Consider the following 13,047-nt stretch of genomic DNA (forward strand, 5'->3'; position numbering starts at 1 on the left):
ATGGGTGGATATACATGTAACATCTGTGATAGTAACCCCTGGGGTATCTGGGAAGTACTTTGTCCAATATAGCATTTCAAATAATCGTGCACCATTTGCAAAAATGAAAGTGTAAAGACAAAAAAACTTATTTTGTTTGGGTGACAAACTTTTATTTCTCTCTCGAATATTTTCCATTGTAGTTTCTATTTACCAACATATACAACTCTGATAAAAGCATAAAATGCTTAAAAAGCAAACTTAATTATATAGTACAAGAACAATGCACAACCAATGAACACAACATGTATGTATATCAAATGTACAATTACATTTTAAAGATGAATCTCAAGTGTTTGACATACAATTTTTATTCGGATTGAGGTGAACATATATAAATAGGTCATGATCAGTTGCTGATGACAAGTTGATCAAAACTAGTTACACTCCGTCAGCCTTGTTAATTCTTTTGCATTGGATTTAAATGGGTTATTGTTTACGTAATAGACACTATATATTTTCTGATAATCTCATTGTTATAAGAAAAACAATTGTAATTAATTCTGATGATAACATACTTAATACTGGCAATTTAATTCCATTAAATTTTCTATTATTAAATATACTCATCAGTTCAAAATTGAAAATTTAAATATGATTAAACAATCTAAGCAGAGATTTTTTTACAGCAATATAAGAGTTAAAGATGGTGAGTTAATAATTCAACAGAAAATGAATAATATTTAGATATGAGAATAGAGAACTGAAAGTTTTATAGAAAAAAATATTGACTCAATAAACATATTAACAGAACAAAGTAAAAATTCATGAGTCATGGCATGTAAAAGAGTCTACAGTGTCTATTCTCAATAGCTGCAAATAAGGGTAATGCATTTTCGTTTACATGGGTGGAATAGCTGGACTGTTTGTTATTGTAATTATTTCAAGTATATAAATCCTGACCGACCTGACACTGATACAAGCCTACGAGAGCTTTGTCGAGGCCTCATCTGTAAACAATATATAATAACCAGGCCTGTCATTTATCCGAAAATGAATGACTATAGGTCCATCCAATCAAACCGTATCAATGAAACTGGAACACCCGGTAGGGAGCTTCATCATCATGAAGAGGAGATAGGGGAAAGAAGGGAAATAACTCTGCTATATATATACATATGCAATTACATACTATTAGGACTCGCTGTCTACTCTCTTCATTCTGTGGCTATTTATTAATTATAATTATTTATTAATTATAATTATTTATTAATTATAGTACACATAAAGCATTTAAGGCACTGATTAATTTTATAGTCTCAAAATGGTTCAACAAAAATGTAAATCTGCATCATGAATACATTAATTTAATTGTATATCTTACATTTTCACAAGTTCTATTAAGCGTGCTTGCTTCCGTCCAGTTGGCGTTCATATTGGCTATTCATATTAATTGACATTCAATGCTTAAGTATATATATACAAGTAGAAGTTTTTAAACGGCCACTACCTTTTCGATGCGTCTTTTAATTATGTAAAACGAAATTAACAATTTTATAGTCATAAAAATTATTAACTTATTTACGTTACTATAATACAACACTTAACATCACCTTCTAAACATTTTAATTTTAATAAATCTAATTTTAATTTTCATAACACGGGTCGTTTAATGTTTCCTGCCATTGTCCCAATTACCACGCATTGGTTGATTTACACTACACCAGAGGGCAAAACAGTGACATAAACCTTAACTATTCACATAGTTTACGCAGGGAATCCTGCATTTGGCTGGGGTTATAACCTTCTCTTAGGCCATTAATATATTTGTTTTTTTTTATAATTAATTGTTTGTATTATTGTTTTTTAGAAACTTTAAATTTTTGTTTCGCAAAGGTAGTGGGCTTTTAATTATAAACATTTATCACATGATCAGAATATGAAAATATACATGTACCAAGTGTGTTAAACAAGATATCTGAGGTTCATTTAGGATAATAATTGAGGACACAAATAAAGAGCATAAAAATGAAATCTCATATGAAATAACTATAAACTTGACTCCTGCATTTGGACAGATCAAAGTCGGTAAATAATACAATAGATGTCCATGTCATAATGCTGACACACTGATTCATCCCCACAAATACCCTGCTCCATATATACGTTTTTTATACGTAGTCTCTTTTGAGGCCTCTAGTTCACCCAGCTTGGATTGTTCTTCATTTATATTCAGATAAAATATGCACTTTTGAAAATGTATTGGAGGCTTAATTACTGTATGTAATAATTTTGTGAAAAATTTAGATTTTATCTCGGTAAGTGCTCCCTTAATTTTGTCAAATTTCATTTGCTGGGTACTTATTGCATCAAATATGGTAAGCATGGATAATATATGGGTATTACACACGGTAATTCACGAGACAACAGATAGATAATGTAATAAACATATTTATAATGCTTTGTTAATTATATATAATCATTCAGTGGTTGGAACCATTACACATAAAAATAAACAAGTAAGCACCTGTCCTCAATTCTTAGATAATGTCAAGTAAAGTAGCACCGGACAACCTATGTCATACTGTAGATAATACTGTAAACAACATCAAATATACAACAAAGTTCCTTGTTTGTTATTTTAAGAAAGTAAATCCAAATAACTTTTTTATGTACAAACTATATTACAATGTTGACAAGACATCACACTTTACAATAATGCTACTAAAATTAAATTCCACTCTGTCTAAAAAGAAAATAATTTCATATAAAGGAATATAATATGTGACAATTTATCAGTTTTTCTATGCCAAAAATACAAAAAGTGCATCCTCGATATTCCAGGGGTTCCAATCATTTTTGATCTCTACACCCCTGGACTATCTCATAGTGAAATTGAAGGCAGCTCAGCGGAAAATATTTGACCAATCACAGGCTAGCAAAGATTTCCTTTGAAGACTACAGAGAGAGCGACGCCTAACATCAAAGCCTCACAGTAAACCACAGTGTACCGTTACACGGCTCTTTTGATGTACATCAAATGACTAAGTTACCTGTTCTATTCTGTTGCCTCCAGTTTTACTATGAGATAGTCCAGGAGTGTAGAGATTGTAAGTGATCCGAACCCCTGGAATATCGAGGATGCAACAAGTGAAGCACTGTCATTTAAAGTTATATTTCATGCAATGTTCAGATAACAAACTGTTGTAAAACATACAATACATGAAGTTCAACATAAATTAGCTATATATATAGATGCATGTCCATAATTCAGATCCATAATTAAAAACACCAACAATTTTACCATTGTATGAGATTGGAAGAAATGTTGAATGAAATATCACACACTTTCGGGTAATATCGGAAACTTTAGTCAAGTAACTGCAAGACATCTGTGATACCCGTTCAGATTGGAACGGTTCAGCTTCAACATGTAGAAGCTTACTAGGGAAAAAGAAATATTTATTCTGAATTATTTAAAAACTTTGCAAAAACTAAATACAAAAGTCGATCAGTAAATATGGAAAGTTTAAATCATATATATTAATTATTGTAAGTCAGATTATCAATCAAAAGGTTCCAGACAATAAATATTAACAAAAATTCTTTATTCGATATAATTTAATAATAACCTGTCTTCATGAAGTCGTCTCAGATTGTCCAATACAGCTACATATATATCACATCAATAAAATATTTGTTATGAAAATGTATTGTATTACGTTGATAATCAAATATGGTGACAGATGGTCATGTTTATGTAGTGGGGACAATTTCCACAGTGATCATGTCGGCATATCGAATTGACTATCACTTCGTCATAGAAACATCCTTTTTTAGGGATGTAGATGTGGCGCAGTGGTAGAAGGCGCAGGTATGATTGGCTAGGCGATCGGGTGCCGTAGATTGTGAGTTCGAGGCACGGATAGGGCACGAGTCAATAAATTGTCATGCTTTGTTAAATTGTGTTTCTTTGATATTTAATATTTACTAAACACAATGTATCATATTTACTATGTCTTGTTGATCCAAAGATTTAATTTGACAATTTCCAAAGTGATCATGTCGGCATATCGAACCGACTATCACTTTGTCATAGAAACATCCTTTTTTGGGGGATGTAGATGTGGTGCAGTGGTAAAAGGCACAGGTATGTTTGGCTAGGCGATTGGGTGCTGTAGATCGTGAGTTCGAGGCCCGGATAGGGCACGAGTCAATAAATTGTCATGCTTTGATAAATTGGGAGATATATATACAATAAAGTAGAGCATGTCATGAATATCTATATAACTACCCATATACAACAGTATCCAGATTCACTGTATCAGATCATTCACATATATACATGTATACCATGTGTATAAGGTATATATATATATGTATATATTTCTCAAGCTATTGAATGAAACATAAAATATAATAAGCTTGATTATTTCAAGATCACAATTCAGACAATTAAAATACAATTTGTGCATCATATCAAAAGTCAACTTGAACAGGACACATTTTAAGACTTAAATATTTCAATAACATTTTGTCAACATATCACAGAAATTCAAATATATCAGAAATTCTAAACATTTATTTAGCATTACATTATTTGTGTCTTTACTTACAAAGTTAATGGTTATAATCTAGACATAAAGGTGAATTACTGTCAGGAAACATAACCAAAACAGAGGAATACTTCAAAATATTAGATTAAAGGTGATTTTTTTCATATTTTTAAGACATCCAAAAATGCATATGCATGTAATAATTAATGAACATTTCCATTTTCCATTGAAAATTAAAACTACAATACATGTACATGAATTTGTGTTACCACATATACAAAGTACAAATGAAAAATGATTTAAAGGCCCACTACTTTTCTGAAACTTTCCGAAATTTTCGATGTAAAACAAATTTGTGTCCCAAAAGTTGTTAGCTAACCGTTAATTATATACAATGTACTTATTATCTATACCAGAGCCACTTTACATATGTAAATATATAAACTGCGCCAGACGGCAAAACAGCGAAATTAACCTTTTCTGTTATCACAGATCAGTGCTCCAGTTATGTAAAATGCCCATGGGAAGCCTGTCAGTTACCCCTAAAATTTGTATGGATGTGTACAAATTACCCTACAATATTTGTAATAACTCAACCCAATTAGTGTGAGCGCTTACATCCAGACATAAAATCAGAAGAATTCCAGATATTTCTTGTTGATGTTGTAATCTTATCTTAGGATCATTGATGTAGATATACTCCGATGTTATACTTGTTATTTTTTGTTTCAGAAATGTAGTGCCCCTTCAAAGACATTTGATAAATGAAAATAAATGTAAACAACGTTTGGACAAAAGAATATTACCAGGTATATATTTAAAGATCTTAAATTGTAATATTACATTTAAAGTCATATTAAATCTGACATTCAAGATTGCAGCCTCATGATTCATCACATCTATACATGTATAATGAAGAGGGGCCATTTGATGGTCTCATATCTCTTAATGCAGAGAAATTATCATACAGATAAACTATGAGTATCCATCAAAGATCAGACGTCAAAATAAAATTAAAACAATAACCAAAATTTTGTAGTACAATGTTTATAAACAGCTAACTAATTTGATATTTAGAACTATTTACACAACTTGGTCTGAGCCTGAATCGGTCAGATCTACATGTGAATTTGTGCCGTTTAATACAGGTGGCGCCACACCACAATTACAATCACCAGTGGCTGGAGCGATCCTGTCGTAATGGTTACCATTGGTGTGACAGAGTGTCACATGACACGTGTGATAGGTGTCGGCTTTCGAACATTTTAAACGCGGGGAGAAGAGTAACCATCGGTATTGGTCCCCAGTGTGATCGGGGGACAGAACGTAAATATCCCGCTGGAGAAACGAAGCAGCACCATAGATCTCTGCCTGTGTAGCCCATGTGCCATCTTTTCGCATCTCTTTAAAGTGATCCTCAATCGATGGATTGTCAATAAATTGTTCAAAATCTTTTGGAAATTTTTCCATAATGTCTACCATAGCCTGCCTAACTTCACCATGGCAACTCTCCTCCCCATAAATAACTTTGCTGAGTGCTCGGAAGAAACAATTTCCGTCTCCTCGGATGTAGTCGATCACTCCACCAAAGCTACTAATGACTTTCCGTATAATGTTGTATGCTGGGTAACTGGGAGGGTTGGAGATGTTGCGTTTATCTGACCGAGTTACCGGATTTGATTTCTCAGCTGGTGCTACGGCTGTTTTCTCTGTAGGGGTCGTGACCTTAGGTGGCGGCAGATTAACAACAAGTCCTTCACATTTAGAAGCTTCCTCACAGGAATCTTCACAGGAATCGCTGCACAAATCATAAAATTCTCCTTTAGAGTTTAGAATTTCTGGAAGGTCTTTTTTCTTCATTGTAGACGGACTTGTCTTCCTGTAATTGTTCACTTCCTCTTCCTCCTCATTATCCAGGATGATGTACATGTTTGATGACTTTAAAGTCTTTAGCTTTGAGACAATTGGTGTTTGTGAAGGTTTCGGTAAGTTGACCTTGAGTTCAAAATCTTTCTCATCCTTTAATCCCATATCATAGCCATACGAGGCTGCAATCTGAGCGTCAATGTCCTCATAATCACATTGTTTGGACCCAAGATCTTCACGTGATCTTTCTGGTCTAGCAACAACTTTTTCACTAGTCTCATAGCTGTCTGATGTCCTTGACCTTGATGATGTTTTACTATACTGATCCGATGACCTTGTTCTGCGAATCCTTTCTCTTTCATCACTTGACCTGGTACTTCTGGGGTATTCAGTTGTTTTTATCCTGGCACCATTTGCATTGCTATTTAAGTTTGTTCTAGCAAGGTCATCAGTAAATATAGCACTACTTTGTGACCTTCTATGCTCATGATCATAATCATGATAATCATAGGTCTGATTATAATCACAAACACGATCATCATACATTCCATAAATCCTGGGGCTTCTCGTTGATGGTACATGTTCAATACTTATTGGTATTGAACGTCCTGTTTGGGACCTTTCCCAGCATTCACCTGCATTGGTCCTAGATCTTTCAGAAGTGTCTGAGGTAGATCTAGACCTAGTAGGAATAACAGGCTCCCAAAAGTCCAACGGAATCTCCCCAGCAGACTGAGACACTGGGTATTCCCTGAGTCTTTGATAAGGTTGGCGAGACGCGGGGGCTATCATGCTCGGTTGCTGGGACCAACGGCCCCAGGAAGGCATTGTAAGCCCTGGTGTGCCGTACATATTATCAAACAACAATGGCTGGAGTTTCATCCCTATCAGACAGAGTGGTGGGTACTGCTTGCCGGAAATCTTCTGCTCACTGGAATTTTTCACTGAAAAGAAATGGAAATCATATTTAGTCTGGTCTATATCATGCACTATCCAACAAATCAAGATGTTGGTCGAAACGTTTTAAGTTATAATCCATAACTGCTGATATAAACAATAAAAATATATATACCAAATAGATATCCATATAAACTGAGGTGTAACAATAGTAATGATGTAAATATAAATAATTATTAGTAAAAGTTTTGTTTATACTGAAGGCTAAAGTCAGTAAAAATGGTGTGAATGTATCCAGTATAATTTCTTATGAAATAGAAAAATAAAATCTCAAGTCAAATTAGCTTAATTTGCATGTGAAGAAATTTATTTAAATTATAGTAATCCTAAAATGTCCTCTCGGCTAGCTATGTCCGTGGTTACATGTCCATGCAGCCTCGAACTCGCTTTCAAAGGGTTAGGCGAATTTATTTTTAGAACTTTTCCATCCACATCAATGGTCAGAACTGGGCAACGTAAGCAGAACTTGTTTTGATATGTGAGGACTTTTGGAAGGCCAATGAATGCATTTAGACTGGTTTCCTTTGCCCGACTATTCACTTTAAAATTTCATTATTTGAAAACCAGGAAAGTGTTGAATACAAAAGTTTCAATACTTTTGACACACTCTTATCAGGTGAACATTTGGTGCTCAATATATCATACTCTAGACTAATGATTTTTCTTTTGCCAAAGTAAAAATATTAAAGTAATACGTACATTCAACCAATCTACACTACTACATTCAGATAACCAACTGCTTTGAATTGATATTTCCCAAAATGTCTAGATTTATGTATTCAAGATTCTTTACCTAGTGTGAAAATAAAATGAAATTGGCATGTATGACAATCATTGACATATATGTAATATGTTGTTTCTTTAATTATACTGAACATGGTCGGTATTGACGACGGTGTATCTGAAAAACATGTTATCACAATTTAGTGCTTTACACATGACATATTTTGCAAAGATGTTAATAACATTCCTTAAATTAATTCATAAAATAAATTTACTGTGAGCTATAGATCTCCCCCCTGAACAATCAGTAAATATCTTTAATTAGTTTTAGATGATTTTTTTATCCTTTATTAGTTTTAGATGAGTTTATATCCATAATATAAATTGAAAAATGATCAAACACCATGCATGTTATACAAGAGTAAAAATTATCAAATTAAAAGTAAACCTTGTAATGACTTATTTTTACAATAATTCCCATTAAAGTAAATGAGAGATTTAAAAATGGATCAATATCATTATTGTTTTTGTTAAATATATAATTAGGAGCCGTACATATTGTAATACCAGGTCTTATTCTTAACTTATTACCCTAGCTAGTGCATCAGTATTCTAGATTCTTAACTTATTACCCTAGCTAGTGCATCAGTATTCTAGAGAATAAATTTAATAACAATCATTTAGTTTTTTACAGCATGTACAATTTATGTGTATTAATATTGATTAAACAGTAATTTGTATGGTTTAGTGTTTATCAGATTAACATCCTACAAACAGCCAGGTTTGTATGTGGAGTAAAACCGGAGAACCTGGAGAAAAACCACCCACCAGTGATCAGTACCTGGCAACTCCCCCACATGGGATTCCAACCAGCATCCCAGGTGGAGGGCTTGTGGTAATATATCTGGACATCTTAACAACTCGGCCATTGCGGCCCCATATAGCAATTTGTATACATGTAATCTACTTACAAATATGTCACATTTGTGTATATACACCAAATGTAAACATGTACTTACTTTACCCTCATGAGTGTTTGCCAGAAACATATTACAATACATGTAAGTAAATATCATAATACAACCAGGAATTAGCTTTAAATAAAAAACAGTACATAAAACCTAAATAACAGCCCCCCCCCCCCCCCCCCCCCCCCCCCCCCCCCCCCCCCCCCCCCCAGTACATATAAAACCTAGTTTGATCACCATCCTTTTGGATGTGTCCTTATACGATAGTAACAGCCTTGGCTATTTTACTAATTTTATAATTTACTAAGTAATACGTACCTAAGTAATAATAAGTCACTTACAATCTAGATCTTACTTATATATAAATATTAATTGAATCTGATATCACAAAAGCATTGAACGTCTACGGGAATTTGTTAAGACCACATAAAACCTACCGGTATTTTCAGTTATTCGTACAAGCTAGGCCTCTCATTAGATCTGATATCACAAAACCTTGAACATCTAGCTTTGACGGATGTATTTTGATCTGTATACCTGCTAATAGTTTCATGTGGACATGATTCAGTATGATGTCATTTTCAAACAAATATAAAGTTCAATGTCACAGTCACACTTTGTTTAGTGAAGTCACCTCCTGGCTGTGACAATCATGATATCACGATCAAGTGTACCAGCTGTAAGTCATAAGTCCCTTATCTAAATATAGGTCTACATGCAGTCCACGTAAAGGACGATGACTTCATTTTAGGTCGAAACTAACATTTAATTCAGTAGACTATGCAACTAAAGTACTAATATTTAGGCAAATAATTCATCATACTTTTGAACAAGATGAAGGATTAAATCAAAACCATCGGTCAAGGACAGAATACTTTACACAAACATAAACTGATTCTTCATATTCACTCGTATTTTAGGACTCACGTACTCAACGTTCTATATAGTTTAACTTGTTAGGCATATGCCTATTTGAACTTGATATTGTCTTTTAAATACTGAATATATCAGAAACTAAAAGCTCTTACTTACCTTCTGGTGACGATCTCAAAACTATGTGTTGACAACCTTTTTTAAGTTATTCTGAAAATCTACTACGTTGTCTCCATTTCCAGAAGAATGAAAAGTGTTCACCTGTTCACACCTGACGATGCTGTATCTTTCGGCTCAACAACAGTATCTGGTATTTGAAGAAAGTTTTTGATTCATGATTCATTCGATATAATGAACGTATGTGTATATTTATAACTTGGTGTATACACGTGACTCATCTCTGACATTCCAGATCTTGCCAGCATCGCTGAGCGTTGACTGGTAGAAACTAGAGCATTCCCGACGTAAACAAAGTCACGTGATCTAATCATGATCCTATTGTCGATCAGGGTCTTTTGGGCGCTTGGAGTAGTAGTGTACTGGGCCGTTTCGATTATACGCGTTTATCAATATAAGACGGACCTGGTGATTTTACATTGTTTTCAGACGAACCTTGACAAAGCCATCACAGGCCTGTATCAAAAACTGCAAGTCCGCCAGGATTTATACTTGAAATAACTTGAGTTAAACAAATTCTTGCCTGCTGTCTACCTGACTTGAGTTAAACAAATTCTTGCCTGCTGGTCCGTGTGCTTTACGTGTGTACATGAAATATTTTATTAATTTACTCCAGTTATTAAATTTACATGTTAGCAGTAATATGAATTTAATAAGGCAAAGTTTCGGAAGAGCGCAGCTACATATGTAAATTTACAGGATTATAACCTCAGATTTGTATAAGCTTATGCGTCTACATTAGTTTTACGCAAGGAGTTATAAGTGATACAGTTCATTGACATGCACATGCAGGATATCGAAAGTAAAAAAAAAAAAATCAAAATTTAATCCAACTGGAATAGTTCAATTTACTTCAATCTTGTTAAGAATTATCAAAGGCGGAAAATGTATAATCAAAAATGCAGTTTGGTGATGCCGTTTTGAAAACACAAAATCTACGCTTAATTGTGGTGTTGACAAATTATATTCCGTACTTTGTAGAAACTCTGTTTGAACATGTGCTCCTATAATATATACCAAATATATTCTCTACAATATTGCGAAATTCAAAATTTCTTGAGTCTACTATAAGCAATCATCATGTACGATCTCAACACTACTGTAACAGTAGATCTAGCCCGAGCAGTATTGCCAACTAGTCCGCTAAACCTGCCTATATTATTAGGCTTTTTTTATTTTTTTTTTTTTTTTGCCTAATATATATTAGGCAAAAAAATAAATAAATAAAAAAGCCTAATAATATAGGCAGGTTTAGCGGACTATATTGCCAACCTCTCAGACTTCAAAATCAGGTGATGACCCTTGAAAACAAGAGTGAAAACAAGGGTCATATGCGCGACGACATTATTTTGTACCATTTTCTGTACTTTTATCATTATAAACTGTATTTATATATACATGTATGATAAACACTCAAAACCATTTACAATGTCTTTAATAACACAAACTAATCACTAATCACATCATTCACTGGAAATTTATTCACGAGGATTCACTTTCTCCTTAACAGAAGTATTGTAGTCCACACATGCTGATTTGGCTGCCATCAATACTTTATTTGAAGGAGTGTAGTTTTACAGACAGGAAGGAGTGTAGTTTTACAGACAGGAGGGAACACAAAGTGTCATTCCCAAGTTCAGATCACAGGGACATGGCACGAAAATTTCTAACCAACAGAATACATAACATGTATATATTATAGTATCAAAGGTATGAACATGGCGGTGACGGTTAAAGTAAGTGAGCTACACAATGTTTTAATGGAGTTTCTACAAAGTACGGGTGATGACACCTCCAAAGGAGATTGTGGATGATCACAGTTCTGGGTACTGTTTACCACCACAAGCGTAGATTTTATGATTTTGGCTTGGTTTTTGAGGTACTCATTAGAGCCGAAACGACATTTCGACCGGACAGGGAAATGTCTACCTAGCATATTTTTCGTAAATTTCCCGATTCATCAAGCCATAACTTCGTCAATACTTGGCCAATTTTGTTCATCAAGCACTCAATGGAAAGATAAATTATTTCTCTTTAAGGTAAGATATACGTCAATGTTGTGTAGAGCCCATTTATTAAAATAATCTCGGTTTAAAAAAAAATAGGTCCGTTTTTCCTGACAGCCGAGTTCATACCCTTGATACTATAATGTATATATATATATATGTATACTATTGGTTAAAAAATTTCGTGCCAGGTCCCTGTGGGTCAACGACTTTCTACAAGAGGAAAGTCGTTGACTTTTATTTCTTATATATTCAACTCTACATGGAAACGTATTTTTTTCTTGGTATATATGTATACTGTTGGTTAAAAATTTTCGTGTCAGGCCCCTGTGGTTCAGATCGGAACTCAGTATGGATCCTTCGAATCATGGGAGAAGGCCCTTTCACTTGCTGCATTTGCTTAGACATTATGACAGATAGATGTCTGGTACCTACATCAGACATCATCTGTCATAAAGTTGAACAGTCTGGTGTCAGGACCACAGTATCTCGGGCTACACTAGATCGTACATGTTGTAAGTGATCGGAACTTCTGGGTTATCGAAGATGCCAAGCAATATGCCCATGCATACAAATTTAGACCATTAGAAATTTGAAATACAAAGAAAACGAAATAATTTATATCTGATAGAACCAGAGATTTAAATATCTTTACTATTACATGTTACATGTAAGATAACTTCTAATTTACTTACAAATCTTTTATGTATACAATCCGTTATAATATATATATATATGTATATATATATATATATATATGGGAGCAAATGCCCCCAATTCTAATTATGTACATATATATGTTCAACGCATACACATTATCAATATAATGTAGAATAAGAAACATATATGTTATGTACAGTGCATTGTATATGTATATGTTTCTGGCAGAACTGAAAACAGTACTATTTGTTCCAGAAGATAGTTTGGGTTAGATCTGTAAGA

The 13,047-nt window shown here is 33.7% G+C and overlaps 1 protein-coding gene across 1 annotated transcript; it reads right to left on the reverse strand.

Annotated features, from left to right (window-relative positions):
* Nucleotides 1–3,570: 3,570 nt before the first annotated feature.
* Nucleotides 3,571–10,399, reverse strand: LOC138317327 (uncharacterized). The gene is made up of 2 exons (XM_069258914.1): nucleotides 10,082–10,399; nucleotides 3,571–7,345 (listed from the first exon to the last, which is right to left on the reverse strand). Exon 2 carries the CDS (start codon nucleotides 7,281–7,283, stop codon nucleotides 5,619–5,621), a length of 1,665 nt encoding a protein of 554 aa, XP_069115015.1. The 5' UTR covers nucleotides 7,284–7,345; nucleotides 10,082–10,399; the 3' UTR covers nucleotides 3,571–5,618.
* Between the last annotated feature and the right edge of the window lie 2,648 nt (nucleotides 10,400–13,047).

This window comes from Argopecten irradians, chromosome 3, assembly GCF_041381155.1.
Source record: "Argopecten irradians isolate NY chromosome 3, Ai_NY, whole genome shotgun sequence".
NCBI classification, from domain to species: Eukaryota; Metazoa; Mollusca; class Bivalvia; order Pectinida; family Pectinidae; genus Argopecten; species Argopecten irradians.

Bases quoted from the DNA above. Each gene is read 5' to 3' on its own strand.
- LOC138317327 (XM_069258914.1), bottom strand. From the start codon at position 7,283: ATGAAACTCCAGCCATTGTTGTTTGATAATATGTACGGCACACCAGGG.